Source organism: Aristolochia californica, unplaced genomic scaffold (genome assembly GCF_029961685.1).
Source record: "Aristolochia californica isolate CCGP_79_NKW_82.1479 unplaced genomic scaffold, dmAriCali1.0.hap1 SCAF_14, whole genome shotgun sequence".
In the NCBI taxonomy this organism is placed as follows: domain Eukaryota; kingdom Viridiplantae; phylum Streptophyta; class Magnoliopsida; order Piperales; family Aristolochiaceae; genus Aristolochia; species Aristolochia californica.
This window is the reverse complement of record NW_027181815.1, coordinates 6,309,544-6,333,667: the sequence shown is the minus strand read 5'-3', so window position 1 is coordinate 6,333,667 and position 24,124 is coordinate 6,309,544. Positions and strand designations below refer to the sequence as shown.

The 24,124-nt window shown below is 40.1% G+C and overlaps 1 protein-coding gene across 1 annotated transcript in view; it reads right to left on the bottom strand.

Annotated features, from left to right (window-relative positions):
* Positions 1 to 24,124, bottom strand: part of LOC137949939 (formin-like protein 14) — a 29,174-nt gene that overhangs the window by 2,359 nt on the left and 2,691 nt on the right. Inside the window, exons 4-18 of the mRNA XM_068796193.1 lie at positions 23,383 to 24,086; positions 23,075 to 23,296; positions 22,621 to 22,975; positions 21,071 to 22,535; positions 20,817 to 20,943; positions 16,892 to 16,963; positions 10,230 to 10,328; positions 8,532 to 8,573; positions 8,359 to 8,439; positions 8,155 to 8,205; positions 7,998 to 8,079; positions 1,085 to 1,179; positions 914 to 985; positions 707 to 823; positions 63 to 131 (exon numbers count right to left, since the gene is read on the bottom strand). Of these exons, the coding sequence (XP_068652294.1) occupies positions 63 to 131; positions 707 to 823; positions 914 to 985; positions 1,085 to 1,179; positions 7,998 to 8,079; positions 8,155 to 8,205; positions 8,359 to 8,439; positions 8,532 to 8,573; positions 10,230 to 10,328; positions 16,892 to 16,963; positions 20,817 to 20,943; positions 21,071 to 22,535; positions 22,621 to 22,975; positions 23,075 to 23,296; positions 23,383 to 24,086 (3,653 nt within the window). The remainder of the gene's footprint in view (positions 1 to 62; positions 132 to 706; positions 824 to 913; positions 986 to 1,084; positions 1,180 to 7,997; positions 8,080 to 8,154; positions 8,206 to 8,358; positions 8,440 to 8,531; positions 8,574 to 10,229; positions 10,329 to 16,891; positions 16,964 to 20,816; positions 20,944 to 21,070; positions 22,536 to 22,620; positions 22,976 to 23,074; positions 23,297 to 23,382; positions 24,087 to 24,124) is intronic.

Sequence of the window (24,124 nt, the reverse complement as noted above, 5' to 3'; positions counted from 1 at the left end):
AATTAAATTTCATGACAATGTGAAATCAAATCACAGCTATAAGAGGGCAACAGAGGACCTACCACTTCAGAATAAAGAGACGTAAGTGACCTCACTTCAGCTTCAGCAGCAACTAGGAAAGATTTCAAAGCCTGAAAAAAATAACATATTTATCAAATGTCATGCAAACAAGGAAATCTCAAATTTAGGAATATAACTCCTTCAAAAGCTTCTCATCTATGAGAATTTATGCATCTCAAAATTCCAAAAACGTCCAATCAAATAAGAGTTTGATCAGACTCCATCAGAGAACTGGATTAGCCCTGGAATTGAATCCTGTTTGCATACATCTAAAAGTTAGAATGACAATCAAAAGCTCGTTATAGTATGGACATTGGGGACTCCAGCCAGAATTATGAAGCTGCAGCGCCACAAGGGCCTATGCTACATGGCCCTGAACCATGCAATACCACTTGACCACAAAGAAGATCACTAACCACATAATCCTTCAGAATCTTTCTCATGAAAATTTTCAAAAGTCACCATTCAAGAAAAAAATTTAATGGAAAATCTCCACATAAAATAAATGTAGCACCTAAAGTATTCAATAGTCTCCTCAAGTAACAATCAAACACAAAAGATGGAAATGTGGCTAATTAAGTTCTCCCCAGTCCCCAAATAAATAAAGGTAAATAATTTTTAGGCTTCATAATAAAGACCTATTTACCTTCCGGAAACCAACTGAGATAGCACCATCATTCTCTGAGGCAATGAGTTCTTGCTCAACCTTTTCAAGACCCTTGCTAACTGCTTGCATTTCTTCAGCTAGAGCCTTCAATTGGATCTATCAAAGATACAGTAATTGAAATCAGTAAAGCCCACTAAAAATAGGCAGCCAAAAAAAACAGTTAAAATCCAGTAGCATTTAACGGACTTTAGAGGCTGCCTCCAGATGAACCAGATCCTTATGGAAGTCCAGCAAACTTGGCTGCTGCTCAGCAATCAGCTGAAAGGTTTAAAAAATGTTAGCATTAAACCAATAAGCAGTATCTACATTGAATCGATCGTGCAAATATTCAGAAGAACTTCAATGCAATGACTCTACCTTGCACAAGAAATGCATCAAAGTCATTTTATTGTTTCTTGCACGTGTATCTGACAGTTTAAGAAGGCTATCGAGTTTAAATCCCACAGCAGAACCTGAAAGCAATTAAGGAGCTTGTCAAAATCAACTATAACTTTTTTCCTTTTTAATCTCATATAGTGAAAATAAAACTCGCGAGAGAAACAACAGAACCAAATTCAGAAGGCTAACAATATCTATATGGATGGAGATGGTGGGCATGTATGATAAAACAATCTATCAACAAAAGCGCAGTCCAGAGGACAAATGCCTAGAAACTGGACAATCCAGCCACTTTATCTGCATCAGCTCGTTTTTGGATTCTCAAACTTTTCCTTTTTTTGGATAAAGACAAAAAGAGAAGCCCAGAGAGCAGTGAATGTAAAAAGAACTAAACAAAGTATTTTTGAATAATGTGAGAAAATCCAATTAAAAAGATAAATTACAAGAGTACAAAAAAGGATATGAAGCAGCCCAAAATAAAAAAAGACTCATCATGTATATAAAGGGAATCAATCACCCACAATAATTTCACATAAATCAACCGCAAATCATGCTAGAATCTGCAATACAGTTAGCAGTTCAAAAAGCGCGACTCCAAACAAAAGTCACACCGAAACAAAGAGAACAAAGCTCATCATTGACATGAAGTAACCACCAAAGTGGATGTACCATGTCCATGAGCAAACTAGTATACAGAATCTCCTTCAATAATAAGTGAAGCTCTCAAGAATTGCTTATAACTCCTTAAAACATAGAGGAGAGCCTCAAAATTCTGCCTCCTAAGAATCACAAACACCCAAGAGAACAGAGAAAACACAAAGGATCATACATGAATCATCTCTAAATACACCTCCTCCTCCTGCGAGGCCCAGATTACCTTTAAAACTATCATCAAAATTAAGTTTAAGCCAACCCTCCTGAGGGGGTAATTGCATAACTGAAGCATGTCTTGAAGAGGAGAAAAAAACTGTCCTTCCAATGCTTCCTCAGCACTGCGGTATGGAGGTGACTGAAAGTAGTAAATTTACTAACCGAAAACTGAGTATAGTGAATTATATGCTCAATAACACCTCCTATAGACCGTGAATTATCTCCATAAGTCCTACTATTTCACTCTTTCCAAAGGCCCCAAATAACTCGAGCAGATGCTACGTGCCATAACAACTTCACGGATGCAGAAGGGACCTTGTAATTATCTGAACCATCAAATCCAGCAAAGAAGGGAAACAAAAGTGAAAAGAGAATTTCCATAGCATGAGGTTTCAAACTTCAAAAGCAAATGAACAATGAATGAATAAGTGATCCTAAAAGTCCACCACTGAAAAAGTTTAACTTTAGGGGGACCAGCAAATCAAACCAATGGTGATGCATGGTGACTTTGGACATTTATACTAATATTTTTTGCATAAAACGAAGAAACTGTAAACAACCCTGAAGAACGATACTTCCAAATTAGTTCATCCTACCCTTTCCCTAAAATAAAAATCCCCTCCAAGAGACACATTAATGAAGCTACCTCCACAACTTCCTAATCATTCAGTCCCTGCTTAAATTAAGGCTCCATCCACCATTCACATAAGATCTTTAAGCCAGAATCTGTGGGTCCCTAAACACTGTGTAAAGAAGAGGGAAAGATAATGACTATAAAAAAGGAAAGAGAAAAAACCAAGAAAAAATGAAATAAACAGTTAGTGAGAATAATCCCACACAAACTAAGTTTGGAAAGGTCCTGCGGATCTCCTAATTTGGCTAGTCATTTTGAAATGGATTTACACCCAACTTTAACATTGTATAAGAGCAGGCCATCTATTTTGTTGGGTTTAATTTGTAGCTTATTTAAGGTTGAACCACTATGTTGTCCACATCTCAAGCGCATTGTCTACTTTTTAAGTCTAAACAAGAGGGAATGTTCATGGGAATAATCTCCCATAGATCAAACTTTGGATAGTCATAAGATTATTAGCTGGGAAAAGGTATCCTAACATTGGCTAGTCATTTTGGAGTTGACCTAAACACAACTTTAACAACATCCAAATGAAATAAAGTATAAAAAAAAGTTGGGTGGTGAGATAGGAAGTTTCCGACACAAGGATGTTATCAAAGTAACCATCACTTGCAAATGAGTGACCAAGGAATTGGCTTCTCTCAAAATATTCATGATATCTAAATGAAAATGTCAACAATCTTGATGCCCAGTTGATAACATATGATGACTCACCTTGTTGAGAGATACCAAAATCAGGGTATTTTTGTAATAGCCAAGTGAGGGGCAGTTTAGTAATTTGTTGTCTTTTGTTCATTAAGTTGGTGAGAGCATAGAGTTGAAGTGATGGTGAGAGAGGTAGAAAAGGAGCGAGAGAATGAAAGGGAGAAAGAGATCAGTAAGAAGGATGACAAGGGTGAGGAGCATAGGAGACTCAACCAAGCAAGATGGCAATGGCGCATTCAGAGGGCAAAGAGGGATTTGAGCTGGTGGCAGAAACGAGGAAGTGAGGGAGTTAGACATTGGTGGCAAAAAGGAAGAGAAGATAAGCAGTTTCAATAGTTGCACATTCAAAAAATTTCAAATATGAAGGCACAATTTGCATATTGATGAGATTGGTAAGCATGAAAAACAGCATATCAAAGCTATTGTTGATAATGGAGGAAAACAATCCTTTGTCAGAATGCCAATAGAAATCAGTAAACTATCTTGTTCACAGTTGGGTGAATTCCAATGTCCAGAGGGGGAAGTTCACATTTTGTGCTATCGGTCTGCCATCAAAGGATAACCGAATGCAAAATTGTTCATTTAGAGAGAGGAAAATTCTTGCTAGTCTTTATTTTCCAAAGGCTACGTTTGATGGCTTTAGCTAGAAGGCTCTGAAGTCTTTCTCCTCTGCTGATGAACAACAACTGCATGACTCATCCAAGACAGAACATGTTTTCCTTCCTTTACTGCCATTCAATAAGGGAGATGGTGATGCCAGGAAGAAGTTGTTCCAAATACCTCCTCCAACTGATTCTGATGTATCTGATATGTGTTCTTCAGAAGAGATTATGGATGGAGGCAACCAACTTTGATCCATTGCACTGTGGCAACAGTTAACTGGAGTTTGAATAGATTGTCGGTTTTAGGAGAACGCATTGCTACTAACTGGAAGCTAAACAATATTCTGATGGTCTCTTTCATGGGCAACAATTAATGGCTGATCTAGTTGAGGTGTGCTGAGGATTATCAAGCGCTTCTATCCACGTGGAATTCAGGTTTTGTCATTTGTTGTATATCAATTAATGAATGGAAGGGTTCCAAGCCAACTGGACCTTTTTTTTTTGTTGGATTAAGATTTATGAACAGCCAATTGAGATGGTTTAAGGAAAATTTTGGTGATCTGTTGAAGGATATGGGATGATATACAGCAACTGAGAAGACTCCACTATGCCCAGGAGCAAACAATGTAGAGGATAAATGGCTGAATGCTATCTTGGGTGAGAATGTCATTGCAGTACATCTGCAACCTGAATCTGTTTGCTCTCCAGTGTGTAAGGGATGTAAGAGAGGAAGGAGACAACGGATCAAGTTAGAACTCAATAAACTCAACTTGGGTGGTGGTGAGCCATTCCTGCCATCTTTATCACATTTCATCAATGATTCTCAAATTCGAAGTTCAGATTGCAAATTCCCAGGCTACAACTCATCATCTGCTGCAAATTTATTACCTGTCACTGCTGTAAATCAGGAGCATTTGTTACTGAATGATGGTGTTGACCAACCGATAGCCTTTTCTCCTCATTATGACAGTCTTGAAAACTTTCACTTTCCGTTACCATCTTCCATTGACCCCAAGGCTTTTTTGACACATTTCTCTTCTTTGTACGACCCACCACATCAGCAAGCAAATCGCTCCAGCCAGCAACCATTCATTAACACTTCTCCAAACACCTGCCAACATTATAACTTTTCACCAGCCCATTCCAAAAACCCACAACATAAGCAAGATTCCCCAAACATCCAACAAACTCATGACTCCAGTTCAACTTCAAACTATATCCCTACTCTAAACCAAAAAACTTAGCAAGATATTCATCCAGACACTACAGACGCCACCCATCTTGGAGAAGTTGGTGAAAGTGATACCACCAAAAATCAGACCATTCCATCAAACCCAATAACACTAGCCCTCCATCAGCCATCTCTCAAACATATACCAGGGAAAAAACATATCCAATCTAACTCTGTAGAGCCAAAGCCTTTCCTTCAAACACAGCAAATACCACCCCTGCCACCATTATTGGACAAATTATTGGACTCTCCTTCCAGAAGTGATGGCTCTTCAACATAGAACCACTCCTTCCCAAAGGACGACATATCAAGCCGACTACAATTCAAGTGCTTTTGTATGAAACTATCAGTGAAAATGAAGCTAATGATTTTAATACTTCGCAAGCTGAATGAGGAAAGGGAAAGAAAGAACTTGTAAGGCCAAATGCCCAAGAGTTACAAAATATGTTCAAGCACATTCCTTATCAGAAGCAATCCAATGGCAAAAAGATCAATATGATGAAGAATATGGGAGAGAATGGCAGATTTCGTTAAATTTTTTCATGAAGAGATTAACCAAAGTACAAAAGGTCAATGAGTAGCAGCAAAAAAGAAAGGCAAAAATGATAATTGTCTCTTGGAATGTTAGGTGTGGCTGGTTCCAAGAAGAAAGTTGCTGTCAGGACACTTCTGGAACAAAAAAAAAGTTCAACAATTAGTATGTTGCAAGAAACCAAACACCAGAATATAACAGATACTGTTGTTCGTAACCTTCTATATCCCTCAAGTCAGTTGGATTGCCAAGGATGTGAATGGTTCTACTGGTCGTATCCTTAGAATTTGGGATAAAACTGTCCTGGAATTAATGTATTACAATATCGGAGATGACTCAATTTGTATCAAATACAAAAAAAGACAAGCTGGCCCGGTCTGGTGTTTAGGAGTTAATGGCCCACACGTAAGCAGCGTGTTGAATTCTGGGAGGAGCTGTCTTAGCTATGAGTGCCTGGCAATTTCATTGGTTGCTGGTTGGTGATATCAATGCAATCCACTTTTGCATAGAAAAGTCACCCCAGCCTCTCGAATCACCTCATCTATGAGAGGTTTTTGTGATTTTATTAGAGCATGTGAGTTAGAAGAAAGTCCCACATTTGGAAAATCATTCACATGGAGTAATATGCAGAGGAATCCAATTCCATCCAGATTCGATCTTTTCTAGTTACAGATAGTTGGCTCCACATTTACAATGAAGCTACTGGTCAAGAATTAGCAAAAACTGTCTTTGATCATTGGCCAATTCTTTTTGCTACCAAAACTAGTATGTGGGACAGGAAACCTTTTCATTTTGAGAACATTTGGTTGGAGGGCAAGGATCGTTGTAATTCATGGAGAATTGATGGAAGGAGGTTGTTGTTGTGGGGCCAAAAGGTGGTGTTATAGCCATGACATTGAAAATATCAAAGACGAAACTCCAGTCTTGGTCCGAGACTGTTCATGCTTCCCTCTCTACCCAAAAGAGGCCCTCCACCTACAAGTTGAGGCTCTTAACCTCCTCGAAGAAGTATCCTCATTTATTCCAATAAACCTGCTTCCTCCCCCCCCCCCCCCCCCCCACCCCACACACACACACACACACACACACCCCACCCACTTACCTTTGAAGCTCTTAACTAAGGTACAACAGATAAGGCTGGAGCAGCCATTTAGGTTGAAGTTGTTGTATCTCAAATGCCATTGGATGAAGTACCAGGTCCAGAGATTTAATGGCGAACTTTTTTAGATATGCTTGGCGTTTTATTGTTTATTCTAATATCAGTCAATCACTTGGCTAATTCCCTTGCTAAAGAAGGAGGTCTCCGCCAATCTCTCATTGTAAGGGACCCCTTCTTAATCTTGTATTACTGGGCTTTCAAAATACATGTGCCCTTTCTCCAAAAAAAAAAAAAAAAAAGGTTGTTATAACTCAGTCAAGTACTGGAGCAGAATAGTGGAGTTTGGATTTTTGTTGAAAGATAACCCCATGAAATAGGGTGTGACAACGATGGTGTCATTTTCAAAGCAAGTGACGTAGTACCTCATGAGAACACAAAGTAGTGGACTGCCATTTTACTCTTGATGTTGTTATGAGTGGACAGATTTGCAGTCCTTGATTTCAAAATGTCCATATTGTCTACGACATTGTAAACAGACTTCTCTGCCATGAGATTTTCACTGTTAAAAACCACAATATAGAAAGGACTGCCCAACAGAAACCCCATCATATCAAATTTAACAGAGACTATTTGCAACTAACCTACTTGATCTTCTGTGCTTAGTTATCTTTGTTTCATATTATGCAAACTTCATACTCAAACTAAATATGTAAACTTAAACATGTCAGAGAACTTGAGGAACATCTGCCTGCCCCTTGACAGTGCAAACAAGACTAACACGTTCTTGAAAGCAGAGAAAAATAAAAAGAAAAATCAATATTAAAATAAGTGTAGAGAATATTATGTAGGAAGGAGAGAAGAAAGAGAAAGAGAGACAAAAAACAGCTCAATATGAGACAGCAGCAATTGGGGGAGAAATCAACCCCCTATCCCTGTTTTACTAACTTAAGAATTTTACATGAATGATCTAAAATACACCTCACTCATAAACACCTTATAACTCACTCATTACAAAGATTTTAATGAAAATAGTACCAAACTCAATCAAATAGACATACAAAGACATCTGAACTATGAGAGGTAAAACATACACAGTAAAAAGACCATTAGGCCCCTAGATACAAACTTTAGCAGTAATTTGGCCATGTTTTGGATGAGATAGCTAGATCATAACAGCCACCATCTAAGAATTATATAATATTCAGAGAAATAGTTTTACCTCGTGCAGTGCCATGATTCAAAGCATTTCCCAGATTAAGAATTGTCTTCATTATACTCGTCAATTTAGTAGACGTTTTTACCTATAAAATAAACAAACATTTGTATATAATTTTTATTACCAAAACCAGTCAGAAGGTACGACATCTAAAGAATACCTCATTGGATACATTATTGATGGTAATTAAGTTCGACCGTAGGTCCATAACCTGCCAATTTGTTGAGCTTTAGAAGCAATTACCATGAATAATTGTCCCAGAAAAACATAAACCACACATAAAAGGATTATGCAAAAAAAGAAAAGAAAAATAATTCTCATGAAGACAAGGTCAGAAATGCAATTTTGTAGAATTGAGGTGTACCTGTGTGGGAAAAGCAATTGTGAAGGAAAATACTCGCAATTTGGATTCAACTCTAGGAACTCGCATCAGTTCCAGAAAAAACTGCAAAGTTTGAGCAAAAATAAAATATGATGTCAGACAACATTAAGCAGGATAAACTTTGTACAAAAGATGGCAGAAACTATCATGACTACCAGTTCACACTTCCCAAGCATTTCCTTGTGACCTGTATAGTTCTGAAATACAAAATAAAAACCCAAAGGTCATAAAAGAGAACCTTAACATACATCAGTGCATCACTAAAAAATATTCTTTCAGACAACAGAATGAGAACTTCATTTGCGAAAGAACTTGTCTCAAAACACCAAAAATGACAAAATTACTAAAACTCGAAAAAGGAAAACCAAGTTTCTTTAGATATGACTGGTGGCCACAGGGCGCCTCTAAGTGTGTCTAAGTGAGTGTCCAACTGTTAGGTCTTGGGATTTTTTCTGCATGTGTATGTTCATGGGTGTGACGATCTCTGTGCGAGTAACCAGCATTAAAAAATATATAAATATATTATGTTTTGGGAGCCACTAAAATTTTTAAGAGGGCTTCAATGCTAGAATAGGAGGGTCCTCATTTTCTTGATCACACCCTTGGTCTAATGGGCTTCAGCTGTAGGTAAAGTAGATAAAAAGTTGCATTGAGTCCATTTCCTTCTCTTTCATCATTCATGTCTTGGTTCATGCCTTCTTTAACAGATCACGGGGCTGAGCCAGGGAAACCCACCCGTTTCCCCTCTTTAACATTGTTGAAGAGATTCTCAAATCCCTTTTTTCTTTCACCGGTCCAAGGGTGGGATCATGGCACACATCCAAACCAAAACTTTTTCCTCCAAACTCTTCTCCTTCAATTTGCAGATAATACAACCCACTTGGTGACAGGACTCTGAGCTAATTACTAACATTCAAAGCCATTGATCCATTTATGAGATCATCTTGGACCAGAAGGTCAACTGGTATAAGTCTGCTACAATTGGCGCTCACACCCCCACTGGCATAAGTACTTAAGAGGACTAGCTGAAGTACCCAAACCTACAATCTATATGAGATTTTCAACTAACACCTGCTTTCACATTTAGGCCCAATAAGCCTGTCAAATAAGTAGGCTTGAGACATGGAGCACTTACTAAGACATGTAACAGTTTTACTAACTAAAGATTAAGTTTATGCTTCATGCTTATAGGAGAACAAGAAACCAGTAAATTAGCACTTCAACTTGAATTTGACTTAGAAAGTGTTGCTATAATTTTGTCCTAGAGTTTGATCATCCAACCCAAAGTCAAAGGACTTAGGAATTGAGGAGGAAAAATAGTAACTTTGCTTTCAGAAATTGTGACAGGGATGAGGCAACCTTGTGTTTCCTCAGCAAACGGCAATTTTGACTCCTCACCTGAATATATTCTACAACATTACAAATGCTATGATAGTTGATGGGCTTAGCAACTAGGAACAAAAACAAAAATAAAGACAATCAAAATCATGTTAGTAACTGAAACAAAACAACCAAAATACTCTTTTGTGTACGAAAACAACCCCATGCTCTGATTGGCTCAATAAAAAGGGTAAAACTACTTCAATTCTCTTTCTTGGGTACCCCTTCTCACATCCAAGTCTGATATAACGGACAGATCAATGGAACTGACACATTAATGAGTATAGACAAGAAAAGGAAAAAATAGGTTTGGAGCCTCCAATACCATGGTAAATTTGGACGGATTCCAATCCTAAATGACTAGCTAACAACATAGAGGCAGGTTTCCAACTGACAAGAATCTTCTATAGACAATATGAGACTTCTAACCACTAACAGTCACTGGTGAGAAGATGGTGAGAAGATGAGTATACCTTTAACATCTCCATTTCTTCTTTTGTCGGGCAAAATTTTATCAGATTCTCAAGTTGATCAGTGTCCAAAGCTGAAGCATCCAAGGCCAAAACTGCACTCTGATAAGCAATTACAAAGGTGAAGCACATGTCAATCAACAATAATCAGCATCAAGTAACGACAAGAGTACATAACCTCTTTAGTATAACAAAACAAGAGTACATGAAGAAATAAAACTGTTAGCTCAATGACCATGCAGAAGATATTTGTTGGCTCTAGGTTTCAGGCCTCATGTGATTTATTGAAGCACACAACAAAACGTAACATGTGGCCGATCCTTTGAAGAAGATTCTCCAAATGGACATGCAGAATTCATATTCCCTTAAGATGAATTACATAATTGTTGCTTCTCATGGGTAGATCCCCCTACTGTTTTATAGCAGAAAATGCTTCACTTATGAAAAACAGCATGCATTTGTCAATTATTGCTCATCACTTGGAATCACAGTTCGAGAAGCACTGATGCTAGGTGAGGACATTAGGGCAAACAGCCTCCTATTATCTCTAAGTAGACTTCCTCCGAATTCAAACTTCGGCTGCAGGCTGACCCCAAGCTAAAATGGATCGAAGAATGCTCTCAATGACTGCATCCAATGATCTACAAACCCCTATGAAGCGTCTATCACTCCTTTGCAGCCAGAGAATCCCCAAGGAATGTGAGTGATTGCCTCAAGGAGGTTCTTACCAAATGCAGGTATGTGTAGGCCAGCTCTGAGACTGCATATCTCCATGAGGTTATTGGGAATGCAGAAACTAACACCAAGCTTCTAAATAAAGCAAGTCCAGATCCGCCAAGAGACAATGGAGGAGGTGGGTGATATTTTTCCTCAGTAGCAACCTAGAAACCGCATTGGGGGTTAAGGACCATAGTACCACATCGTCTTAGATTATCTACAATACGAATCCTTTTGCACAATGCACTTCAGAGGAAGAATTTCACTTTTGGCTGGCCAGAGAGCTTCCATCCAATACTCGCCTCATTGTGACGATTTCTTTCCTGTCGCAGCAAGAAGCCATAGGTTGATGCCACCATGAATTTCCTGCTATCAGATAGGGTCCAAACTATTTTGTCATTCACATGATCTCTTACATAGATGTCGTTTAGTTCAGAAAGGAGAAGACCAACTTTCCCTATCTCCTTGTCTCTCAATCCCCTTCTTGGGTCCAGGTTCCAACCAAAATAATTCTCCTCAACATGATAAAAACTTTGAATACTTGCAGAGTAACTAAATAGTAAGCTAATAGAAGCGGTTTAGCAAGCATGAGGGGTTTGTCCCCCATCCACCAATCTTTCCAAAAAACGGATGGTGCTACCAATTCCAGCATAGAACTTTACTCCTTTAGTGAATTTGGCCAAGAGGGAAAGAGAGTGCTCCAAAGTGAAGATAGCTTCCGCTGGATACCTCCTAGCCACCAATCGTTTCCTTCATAGCCCAACTTCCTAATGATGATCTGGTGTAACTCAGATTCCTATTCGTATTGAATTTCCAAAACTACTTTGGGAGTAGTGCATGGTTCACCTCCTTGACTGTCTTGATGCCCAATCAACTCTCAAATTTTAGCTTACACACTTCCCTCCAACTCACAAGATGGTGCTATAATCCATCTTCAGCTCCTCTCAAAAGGAAGCGTCACTTGAGGGTTTCAATCTGTCTTGCAATGCTCATCAAAATGGGCAGGAAGGATAGGAAATAATTGGGGAGGCCTACAATGCAAGAGTTAAAGAGAACCGGTCCACCCACCTTGGATAATAGTCTGCATTTCCAATTCATAAGCATTCTTCCTAACTTCTCCATTACAAAGTTCCAAAGGATTTTGTCAGGTCTGCTAGAGAAGAGGGGGAAGCCAAGATAGGTGGCTAGGAGGTCAGAATGGAAGCATCCCAAATACTCAGCAATTTTATCAGGTAGGCTAGCCTCTAGATGAATACCTTTTGAGTGGGAAAAAGTCCCTCTCAGCAGTTGTCAAATCCAAGATACCCAAAGGGCCAGCAAAGGAAATGAGTTGGATGCCAGACGAATCTCTAAAAACTCCACCAAAACCGGCTTTCCCAGGATTACCAAATGTAGAACCATCAAAATTGAGCTTAAGGAATGCGGACCGAGGCAAGAACCACTCCATGACATTGGGAGGCCTCGAGTAAGTATGCAAACGAATCAGGCAGTGCCAATTTTCCCTAATAGAAGATCCCAAAAAAGGGGATAAGACCTTCTTAGTACTCAGCCAAGAGGAAATATGATATGACCCTGCCTAACTCCGCCCCAAAAGCTAGCTCAAGAGGTGAGGTTTACAAACCCATATAAATAACACCCAAGACCACCCTTGCTAACCGATGTGGGACTAACTGGGACTCATCATACCCGACCCCTTTAAATTGCATGTCCTCGTGCAGGGAACCGGCTTATGGGCCCATCGACTAGCCCACCCGACCAGTCAAGGTACGGCTCTGATACTAGATGATATGAACCTGCCTAACTCCGCCCCAAAAGCTAGCTCAAGAGGGGAGGTTTACAAACTCATATAAATAACACCCAAGACCACCCTTGCTAATTAATGTGGGACTAACCGGGACTCATCAAAATATGCCCTGAAATACAATCAGCGACTCTCTTTGGAGATTCAAATTTAGCTTTGAAACATCTTTGATTCCTCTCATTCCAAAGGCCCCAAGGGATAAAGGCAGCACAAGCAGAGAACATCAAATTCCCCTTCCCAGGTAGAGCAGTACCAAGAAACATCCGGCTGGCGATAATCAAGTCCACAGGTAGACAGAACTGTAAATCGATGCGGCTAAAAATGGAGGTTCACACAAACCATGAGAAAGGCCACCAAATGAGAAGATGAGTGACTGATTCCTCCAATATGTTGCACAACGGGCAAAAGGGATCAATCGAAGGATGACCACACCACCTAAGAATATCCGCCATAAGATTCTTATTGAGGCAGGCACTCCACATGAAAATTTTGATCTTGGAAGGGGCGCATAGACACCAGGTGAAAGCAGCATCGTGCTTGGCAACACAGGAATGCCACCCACTAATGAAAAAGTAGGCAGAGGACGCGGAGAAGAGGCCGCTTTTATCAAGCACCAGATTAACTTATCAGGCCACCAAAGGATTCTCTCTCTATGAATGTGTTTTTGATACTTGTTCGAGAGTTCAATTCATCAGTAGATAGAGGTCTACTTTCCTCAATTTCCTCAAGAGTGGCAATTTGGAGAGAGAACTTCAACTCAGTAGGCAATGGCAACAGCATGCCATTGTTGGGGCCAGGACTTCAGCACTGATTTAGAGTTTTGAGTTTGATGCTGAGATGGCAAGTCGGATGATTGATGTTCACTGCAAACCACCAATCTTTAATCAGGTCATCAAAACCCTCCTCAAGGAGACAATAATTCTCGAATCAGCAAAGTTGCACCCCCCAATTCCCAATTTCTATCAAGCATAATAGGCCAATGGTCAAATGCTGCTTTGTATCCAAGAGGAGGTAGGAGATCTTTCATTGCAGAAGTGGATTGCATTGAAGTCTCCAGTACAGAGCGAGATCCCAATTTTGGATGACACTACACAGTTCTTTCTGGAAGTTGTGCCTTCGCCAATAAGTACCATAGACCCCGGCAAGACACCACTAGTTCCCAGAGTCACAATCTAGAAGCTAGACAGAGTTGTTGTCCCACAACATCAAAATACCACAAGCATGACCCACAGCATTGACAGCAAGCCATTTGAGGGAGTGGCAATGCCAGAGGTCCTTAGTAATAGGGTCAGTCATGTTTTTGAGTCATTGCTTCCTGAAGCACAACAATGTTAGCTCTGTAGTCTTTGAGAAGGTCGCAAATAGCTGATATCTTCCAAACAATCCTTCAGATTTCCAAGAGATAATTATCATTTTTTGGTTCCCTTTTTTTTACTCTTTTACCCTTTGTGCCCCCAAGTAACTGGGCTTGGTAGGCAACTCTCATCAACTGGGATAGTTCCATCATCCTTTGCAAAGACTCCTCATCATACTTGTGTTGTTCCAATTGGAATTCCTCTACAAGGCATTTTGAGCACCCTCCCGAAGGTCCAATGTCCTCACAGTTATGCTTAAACTTGTTAATGCACTCCACCTGATTAGCGGGTCTGTTATTGGGCTGGTGTTGTTTTTTGGTCTGCCTTGACCTCTTCTTTGTTAAGTGCATGCAGGGTGAACCAGTGGGCTAAGCATTAGAGTAGAGTGGAGATTGGGGGGGGTCAGCTGATGGGAATAGGGAAGGTACTAAGACTTCATGGGGAGGGCTGATGGCTGGTGGGGTGGTGTTGGAAGAAGAGCCAGAAGAGGCTGTTTTGTGGTGAAGAAGATAGGGAGTTGTTGGAGCTGTTTTAGTTGGCCATTTCATGATTGCCGAAAGTGGCTTGCACAGGTTTTGGAGGGATGACGAGTTGGGAAGGTTATCTATAATGGGAAAATTTTCTAGCTCATCAGTGGGAGGTTCAGGTTTCTGCCAGTTGTTATCAGAAAAAACATAAACATATAACTCTACACCCACCAGTTTACAATCTAAACTTTTCCTACTATAGCACTGATACATCCCACTCTTGTAAGTATATATATGCTTGTCAGACAATAGTCAGAAAGTCCTCTTTTAACTCACTGTTGTACTGCAAGTGTGGACTCATGACAGAGGAAAACAAATCCTTAGCAGATAAAAAGAAACTAACTGTGCCTCTGAAAATATAATTTGCCTTGATTCATTTTTTTCTCAGGCACACCCATAACTGCTACAACCATCCTCATAAAGACCTTAACAACCAAACCATTTGATACATAGGTAATAAATAGACTAATGGAACAGGATTGAAGAAATTACAATCTGAAACTTACTAAATGGCCACATAAAAAAAATTGAAAACTATGACAAGTAATCTAGATATGAGCAACTTGGATCTTTTTGCCATGCAAAAAAAGACCAAATGCTCTGAACTGTACAAGAAGATGCAAATGCAAAACTTAATTAAAGTGATGACATGTTATTAATTATGTGACATGATATTAACATTTCCATTTCTTCTTTCGTTGGCCAAAATTTTATGAGATTCTCAGTTGATCAGTGTCCAATGCTGAGGCATCCAAGGCCACAACCTCATTCTGATAAGCAATTAAAAGATGAATCACTTGCCAATCAACAATAATCAGTATCAAGTAACGTATACAGGACGAAACATAACCTGTTAGACCACTTTTTCTCATTAACTTGCATGACATGATATTAATTATGTGAGGCTTGACCACAAATTTTTAAAATTATCTTACAACCAAACCTTGGATTATCCAATTACAGATAGACTTCGGGTTATTAGTGATTTAAACACTTTTTAATGATGTTTTGTAATCTTGTACAGTGTATAATAAGGTAAGATTTCATAGTATACTTAAATAAGAAGCACAAATACTTCCAAGGGTGTTGAAAGATGCGGAACAAGGCACAATTTTTTAATTGACGTATGTGATGCCGATTAGCTGTTGGATTAGAGGGGGAAAGGGAGAGAAAATAGAGAAGAAGAAGAAGAATTGGAATCAGAAATAGGAGAATTGAGAAGAATAAGTTAGAAGAAGAAGAATAGATAAGAAAGAAGAAGGGAGAAGGAGAGAAAACAGCAAGGAATTTTATTAATTCATCTTCAAAGTTACCTTCAACATGCTAAAAATAACTATCTGGAAATAACTAAAATAACTATAAATAACTAAAATTTAAATTTAAAATTCAAAACAAATAAGATCAATATCTGATCAAATCCAGTAAATCTGGAAAGATAAACTAAAAATAAAAAGAATCATAAAATAATTTTAATTGGTAGGTCCACTGGAGACCAATGGGCATACTGGTGTTCCCACCATTTAAAGTCTGAAAGGCCACGGTAGCATCATGAATGGTTTCACTAAGTTTGCTAAAGTATTAAAGTACACAAAATTTCAAACAGTAAAGTGCCCCATATGAATCTCACATCAATAGAGACAGTGTTAATGTCTTGGGACCAGATTGTCCAGGATTCAAGTAAGACCTCTGATTTGTCTCAAATATAGCCAGATAAATACAGGAGAGGTCTCACCAAGATGTACAACCATGTCTAAGACAGTTATAAAAGTGGATTACAAGCACTCAAACATAGTTTCTATGTTGTCCTTGATTTCTTTGCTCCCCTCCTAGTTTTCATATAGCAGGAGAGAAGCCCCCTTTTATCTTTTGTGTTTTCTTCTGAAAGAAGAAAAATAAGAATAAAATTTATTCACTATTATATGTGTATAAATTCGATTATCATTGCAGACATACTCCAGTAATTCAAAATTCTTCCAATAGGCAAGTATCATTAGCATGAGTTACGTTTCTTTAAAGAAAAAATTTCATATAAGATCTAAATAAAGTTAATGACTGCAATCTCGTACTAGATCTTAGCTGGATCAGTTTGTTTTACATCAAAACATAACCTGCCATGTAAAATTTTGAGATGCATTCAAGTCATCATATGTAATGCAGATTGCCTGAGATAACTTCTCGAGGTGATTGGTTTTGTAGGAGTAGACCAATAGATACACTAGCAGCAAAAATAGAAAATATCCAGAGGAGAATAAAAGAAAAACTTACTATCATATCTGGTAGAGGCATTTTGATTTTCGTGAGCATGATTTCGCAGTTATTTGCTCTGCGCAGGTCAACCTAGAGAGAGAGAGAGAGAAGGCAAGGAAATTCATGTCAAAATCCGGCATATCTGCATACATAAGCATTGAAAGTATTAAAGAGAATTTAAAAGCGGGCAGATTGAAGATTTTGAAAACAAGACTATTGAATTAAAATCACCCAACAATCAATTATTTTTCTATGAAATACAAAATTATTTTTTGCTTTAGAAGCCTCTGGCAGTTGAATTAATTGGTGATCAACCTATCTTATATGCTTTCTTATGCCTTCGGAGTCAAAGTCCAATAGATCATATATATACATCCTTTGGACCTCCCAAAATGAAATCCTATCCAGCTTGTGTGGTGACATTTAACAACAAAAACAGAAATGAGAGAGAGAGAGAGAGAGAGAGAGAGAGAGAGAGAGAACAAGGAAATTTATGAAATTTATGTCAAATCTAGTGCACCTCTGTACATAAGCAATGAAAGTAATCAGGAGATTTTTTTTTTTTGAAATGATGTTGAATTTTATTATGAGAGCTCGAACGACCAGAATACACGAGGGGAAGCCTTCCCAAACAATGAGAGAATGCTGGGAGGTTCCGAATTTTGCCAATTTATCAGCCAAAGAATTGGCTGATCTAGAAACGAGGTTCCAATAACAATGAATGGATGACACAATGTCAGCAATACAATCAATGATTAGCCAGTGGCACCAAGGAGGGGAGCTTTCTTTTGAACACCAGTTGATGACAGTTTTTGAGTCACCTTCGATAATCAGTTTGCCATGGAGCCGCTCTTTAAAGATTTGGAGTCTGAATAGAAGAACACTCACTACAGCAGTATTTGAATCAGCAATACCTACCGGCCCTGCATAGGATAGAATAGGGTCTCCACTGTTGTCACTGAAAACACCACCTGCTCCAGCCAGCCCAGAACAACCTAAAGCACTGCCATCAAAATTGAGTTTGATGCAGTCGTAAGGGGGAGGATCCCAGGTGGCCATAACTGGATTCCTACAGGGGCCCGCCATGTGCACTATCAAACCCCAATTTTCTCGAAGGGAGACGCCCGATAGAGAAGCAAACTCCTTCCTAGAACGTAGCCAGCTCGAGATAAGGCCCACAGCCTGAGAAACTATATTATCCGGGTTGCTAGCCTTGGAGTTGAATTTTCGGTTGTTTCGCTCTAGCCATATACACCATGGGACATGCACAAGGCATGCCAAGAGAATTATCTTGCCCTGCTTAGGAAGGCATATCCCCATAACCATCTCAAAGGTGCCAAAAAGGTCCTGATGTAGCCCCATTTGGATATCAATCTTCTGAAATATCTTCATCCAGACTTGCCATGAAAAGTCGCAATGTAAGAGAACATGTTGGACTGTCTCATCGCACACACCACAAAGGGGACAAGTGCAATCGGGTGCTATGTAACCTCTTTTATGGAGGTTTTCAGAGGTGAGAATATGTTACCTGATGGCCGTCCACACGAAGAATTTGATTTTATTAGGCGCTGAAAGCTTCCATGTCAAGTTTGTCTTGTGCTCATGCATGCTGTAATCTTGTTTTCTAATGTGAGAGTAGGCGGATGCAATTTTGAATCGGCCATTAATGTTGGGCTTCCATGTCAGTTTATCAACTGCATGCTCACGAATAGTAGTGCTGCGGAGTCTGGAGAGGAGAGAGCAAAAAGCCATAGTTTCCCCATCATTTAATCCTCGACGATGCTAGAGTTTGTGGTCTGGATTAAGTGTTGTGTTTTCCGCACCTAACATATCGGTCTTTTGGGTTGTATTGGCTAGGCGTCTGACTCAAAACTCTGAAGTTAAGCGAGCTTGGGCAAGAGTAATACTAGGATGGGTGACCTCCTGGGAAGTCCTATTGGCTAGGCGTTTGACGTGGTATCAGAGTTGGCGCCCACGTTCCGCGTTCGAATCCCGGAGTGCAGCGGTCAGAACCCGGGAACGGTGGGTGTTAGAGTTTGTGGTTTGGGTTAAGTGTTGTGCTTTCCGCACCTAACAGATCGATCTTTTGGGTAGTATTGTCTAGGCGTCTGACTCAGAATTTTGAAGTTAAGCTAGCTTGGGCAAGAGTAGTACTAGGATGGGTGACCTCCTGGGAAGTTCTATTGGCTAGGCGTTTGACAACCGATCTATCAACCCCCTATGTCCTTTTTGCAATGTTGAGGCTGAATCCACCTATCATATTCTGCTACAGTGCCCATTCTCATGGCATGTGTGGACCTCTATCTTATGCAAGTTGGGGTTGCAATTCTGTATATTAGCTAATCTGATTTCTTTCAGCAAGTCAATCATTGGCTATCCCCTTTATGGTCTCGGCAAAGTGATGATCTCCGCTTGTGCCGGTTTCGTACCATGGGGGCTTTGGAATGAACGTAACTGAAAGCGTTTCGATGCTAAAAATGAATCAGAGGTAAGAGTAGCGAAAAGGGTGTCGGGGCAAATCTCCACCTGGCTTCTGACTAAAAAGTCATTTTCCTCCTTCAAGGGTACCTCTATCCGTGATAGCTGGAGCAATCTGGCAAAGATGCACTTTGAGACCAAGGTTCAAGTCATGCAGGAGTGGACTCCCCCGGAAGCTAGTTACCTAAAGTTGAATTTTGATGGCTCTTTTCTCAGCAATCCGAGGATCGTTGGTTTTTGGGGAGTTATTGCGGATCCATCTGGCAATCAATGTTTCTCCTATGCCGGCCTGCTAGGCATTTCCGATTCAACGTCAGCTGAGCTCTATGGCCTCCTTAATGGGCTCCGCGTTTTCAGAGACAATTGCAGTGGTCTCATTCACATTGAAGGGGACTCCAAGGTAGTCATTGGATGGTGCGAGTGTGCTTCCCCTCCGCCGTGGCAAAATTGGGACATCTTTCGGGAGATTTTAGATATTACCTCACTTCTTTCTTGTATTTGGTCTCACATTCTGATATTTGCAAATTCAACAGCAGATGTGCTTACCAAGCAGGGAGCGTCCCTACAATCTCTTGTTTTTAGGGATTTGCTCCCTCTTCCTTTGTAAATTTTCTCTTGTTAATATAAATACATCTTTATAAAAAAAAACAAATACAGAAGTATGATGCTTAAGCTACAATAGGGGATGAGCCTCCAACCAACAACTATTGTCTAGAGACATCTTCCTTAGTGAGAACTTCCGAGATATTATTCGCAGCTCGAAGTGTATACTGCCATGATAGAACTAGAGAAGTACCAAAAACATTAATCATGAATATGTTGTTTACTCACCAAAATCCATGTATTTCTCATGGTCTTACATTGTACGGCACAATAATACAATGTCATTTTATCTCATCATTTTTTATATTGTCATCATCATAAAACTTTTATCTCAACAAAGTTTGGGAAGATAAATCCTTTTACTTCATTCTAGTTTTCATATGCTAAGTATATCACTAGGTAGGCCTTCCTTTCTTTTCATGTAGTTCAATACAATTGCCATTAATTATTTATGGCATTCATCTTGTCAGTGAAACCAAGAATTAGAGCTTTCTACTGATACAATACTAGTCTACATCATATTATGTCAACATCTATCTTATAAAAATCCAAAGAGTTAAAATAAGATTTCTGCTCTGTTATCCATAAATTTTGGTTGAAATTCTACAGTTGCACTTGCACAAAATCATAGACAACCCCATTTCAGAATATTCAATACCCTTTTTTTAATATTGAACTTTTACCAAGTTGTACTAGTGCAAACCATTCACGAACTTCAGGGACCCTAACCTCAAACCATTACCTTAAGAAAACTTAGACCAGAAGTCAATCATACAACTAACCTCCATTTGTGTATTTAATTCTCAGATGGCTTTCATAACTAACAATAGCATTTTTGAGATCAGTATGAGAAGAAAAATACCAGATGAACTATCTCTGGTTTATTGGTACTAGGACCCTTGCGACCACCTTTGTCAGGACCACTCCCTTCAGAAACAGCAGCTGCTGAAAATAAACTTTCGAGTTCTGACAAGTTAATCTCAGGAGCCCTGTCCCTTATCAGAAAAAAAATAAACATTTCAAAGTGGAGAAGCAAAAAAGTTTGAAAGTTTCACAGAATGGGAGAAGAAATGGTTAACAGGGACAGGAAAAACAAAACCAGACTATATAACATACTTCGATTGGTTTTCCTGCTTTTGAGAATCAGCCCACAAACTTCCTTGCACTGCTCGAGTAACCTTCACCCAATGCAGTGCCTTCAATGATTTTTTTGGTGTAGCTGCAGCACCACGAGCTCTTCCAGTAACAGTTCCTCTCCCTCTCCCAAGTGACGGTGGAGGTGAGGCTGGTACATCAGTCATTTTTGTCCCAGGAGGTGGAGGTGGCACAGGTTGGCTACTACGAGCTGGTGGAGGGGGAACTACTGCACCAGGAGGCTTTGGAGCCTGTGGTGGTGGGGGTGGAGGAGGTCCTTTATGAGGAAGCAGTGGAGGAGGTGGTCCAGGTGAGATAGAAGTCATTCCAGGGGGAGGGGGAGGTGGCGGAGGTGCTCTAGTAGCCATGGCCAGGGTTGGATGCGGTGGTGCAGTACCAGGGGGAGGTGGTGGAGGTGGTGGAGGTGGTGGAGGCAGTGGAGTTGGGGGTGCCAGAGGAGGCAATTTACCAGCTATAATAGATGGTGGAGGAGGTGGTTGAGATGATGCAATACCACCAAAAGTGGGAGGTAAAGGTGGAGGTGGAGGAGGAGGTGGTGGAGGCAGCGATCTGCCAGACATAGCAGGTGGAGGTGGAGGTGGCAACCTGCCCGAAATGGTTGTTTTAGATAAAGGTGTAGGCAGCTGTGGAACACTAAATGTAGAAGGTGGAAGCTGAGGGGGAGGGGGAGGCACACTTGAGGATGAAGGTGGTGGCTGTGTAGGCCAAGATGGAGAAGCAAGACTAGAGATAGGAGCAAACAGAGAGGGCTCTGGAGGTACACGATTAGAGAGAGGAGGTCGAGATGGTAATGAAGAGATAATACTAGAGATAGGAGGTGGTAGAGGTGGAGGAGGTGGGGGGTGGATGACAACAAAGACAGAACGTGGAGGTATAGAAGGTGGCGGTGAAGGTGGAGATGGTGGCGGATGGCCACTACCATGAGAAGAACGTGGCAATGAACGCTCACTGCTCCTTGAAGTGGGAAGAGGTGGAGGTGGAGGTGGCGGTGGTGTTCTACCCAAGGTGGTATGGGTAACTGCAGGTAAAGATGAAGGAGCACTATTAAAAACTGGTGAGACCATTTGGGATGAAAGTAGGGAAGAGGAAGACAAAGCAGTGGAACTTATTGAAGTTGATGATGGTGGAAGGGGAGCCCCACTCACTGATATCAAGGAATGAAGAGGAGGTGGTGGTGGAGGCGGATATGATCTCATTGGAAGTAATGCACGAGGTACATATTTGTTTGGTGGGGCAAAAGGTGGAGGAGGTGGAGGAGGTGGAGGAGGTGGAGGAATGTTGCTCTTCTGATTGACAATACTACTAGAAGTAGGGTAAGGTACTAAATTAGTCACCTGAGACATAGGAGGAGAAGAATTAGAAAGACCTGTTATATCAGGCAAAGAATTCTTCTTTGTAGCTGAATGATTTGTTTCATTGCCTCCAACTGTAAAACAAATAGAAAAATAGGGTCACCATATGAGCTGTCAGTGAACATCAATAAACTATAGAGCTTGTGAAGCAATACTTACCACTTGGATCCTTTTCATAGTCAAGAGGAGCAACTGCTTCTGTAATTTGAGACTTATCCTTTTCCTCGTCTGAGTCTACCAATGTGTTTTCTCTATCTAGTTTACCCTGCATCCCTGACTTCTCTTTCACATCATGCCGAAGTAACTTTTCAAGTTTATGTTGCAATTCGTTTGGAGAAAATTGTCTTAATAACCACAAGGTAGCATCACTACTACCATCAACCCACTCAACATCACTGAATAGTTCTTGAACACTGGAGAAAGCTTCAATAGGCAGACCACCTTCTTCTTCACCATTTAATATAGCAGTTGGGGCCGTGGGAGTAGTAATGCTCCCAACTTCACCAAACAGAACCTGAATTCGTACCACAAACACATACACCAAAAGAGAGTAAGATTTATAGCTTGAAACTGAGAACTATGCTTTTCAATAAATAGTTTCAACAAAATTCACCTCAGCTCGGAAACCTTTTGGAAATCGCTTCTTAGAATCCCAAAGGATATCCAAGTCCTCACGGTTGAGCATCATTATATTGGATCGAACAAATGCAGTATTGAACACTATCCGGAACATCATAACCTTCCTTTCTGTGTCCAGGTCAACATGAAGACACTCCAATACTACATCTCCTTTAACTAAGCACTGGATGTCAATTTTTATCACATCACAATCTCCCTGGAGAATAGTTCATCATCTGTTAATGTCAACTGAAATGCACCAAAACAAACAAATACATCTACAACTTCAAATAAACCACTAACCTGTTTGTAATGCAGGAGAGATTTTTTCTTCTTGGACATGGAGAAAAGCATTTGCGTTGACAGGCCACCCTTGCTATGGAGATTTCGACCAAAAACACGAATGATAGGTCTACACCCATTACGAGAATCAAAGCTTGGGATTGCTCGAAGAATGAGGCAGTCCAAAGAAAGAGCACGCTCTATGGGTGGCCATTCTGGTGAAATATTTCTCCTAGCTATATACTGAGCATATCGAAGCTGTGATGCAAATGGATTTAACGGCAATAGAATTTGTAAAAGGCCTTTAGGAGCTTCACGGTGGACCATTTCCAGTGTCCGTTGCTCCCCATTATGCAATTTTCTAAATAGCAAAAAGCTGGCTAAAAGGAAAGCCAAGATTGGCCAACCTCCCCTCTCACAATGGAGCAAGATAATGTTTTGATGATTCTTCATGTTTAGCCAACTCTCACACAGACAAAGGAAATGCTGATTGAGAGACAGAGGGAGAAGAGGGCAACCTTCATACTGCCTAGGGTAATCCACGACCGTAACATCATATTCACAGAGGACTTCTGAAAAGTGGCTTCTCTTTTCCCCTTCTCTAAAGTTACATGCGAGAAATGAAGAGCCAGCATACACTTCATGAAGTTCAGTCATGATCTCATGCAAGTATGTATGGTACATGTCATCAGGTAAAACTTCAGTAGAAAAGCATGAATCAAAAACTGCAAACAACAGCCAAATACGGGTCAACCAGTAAGCA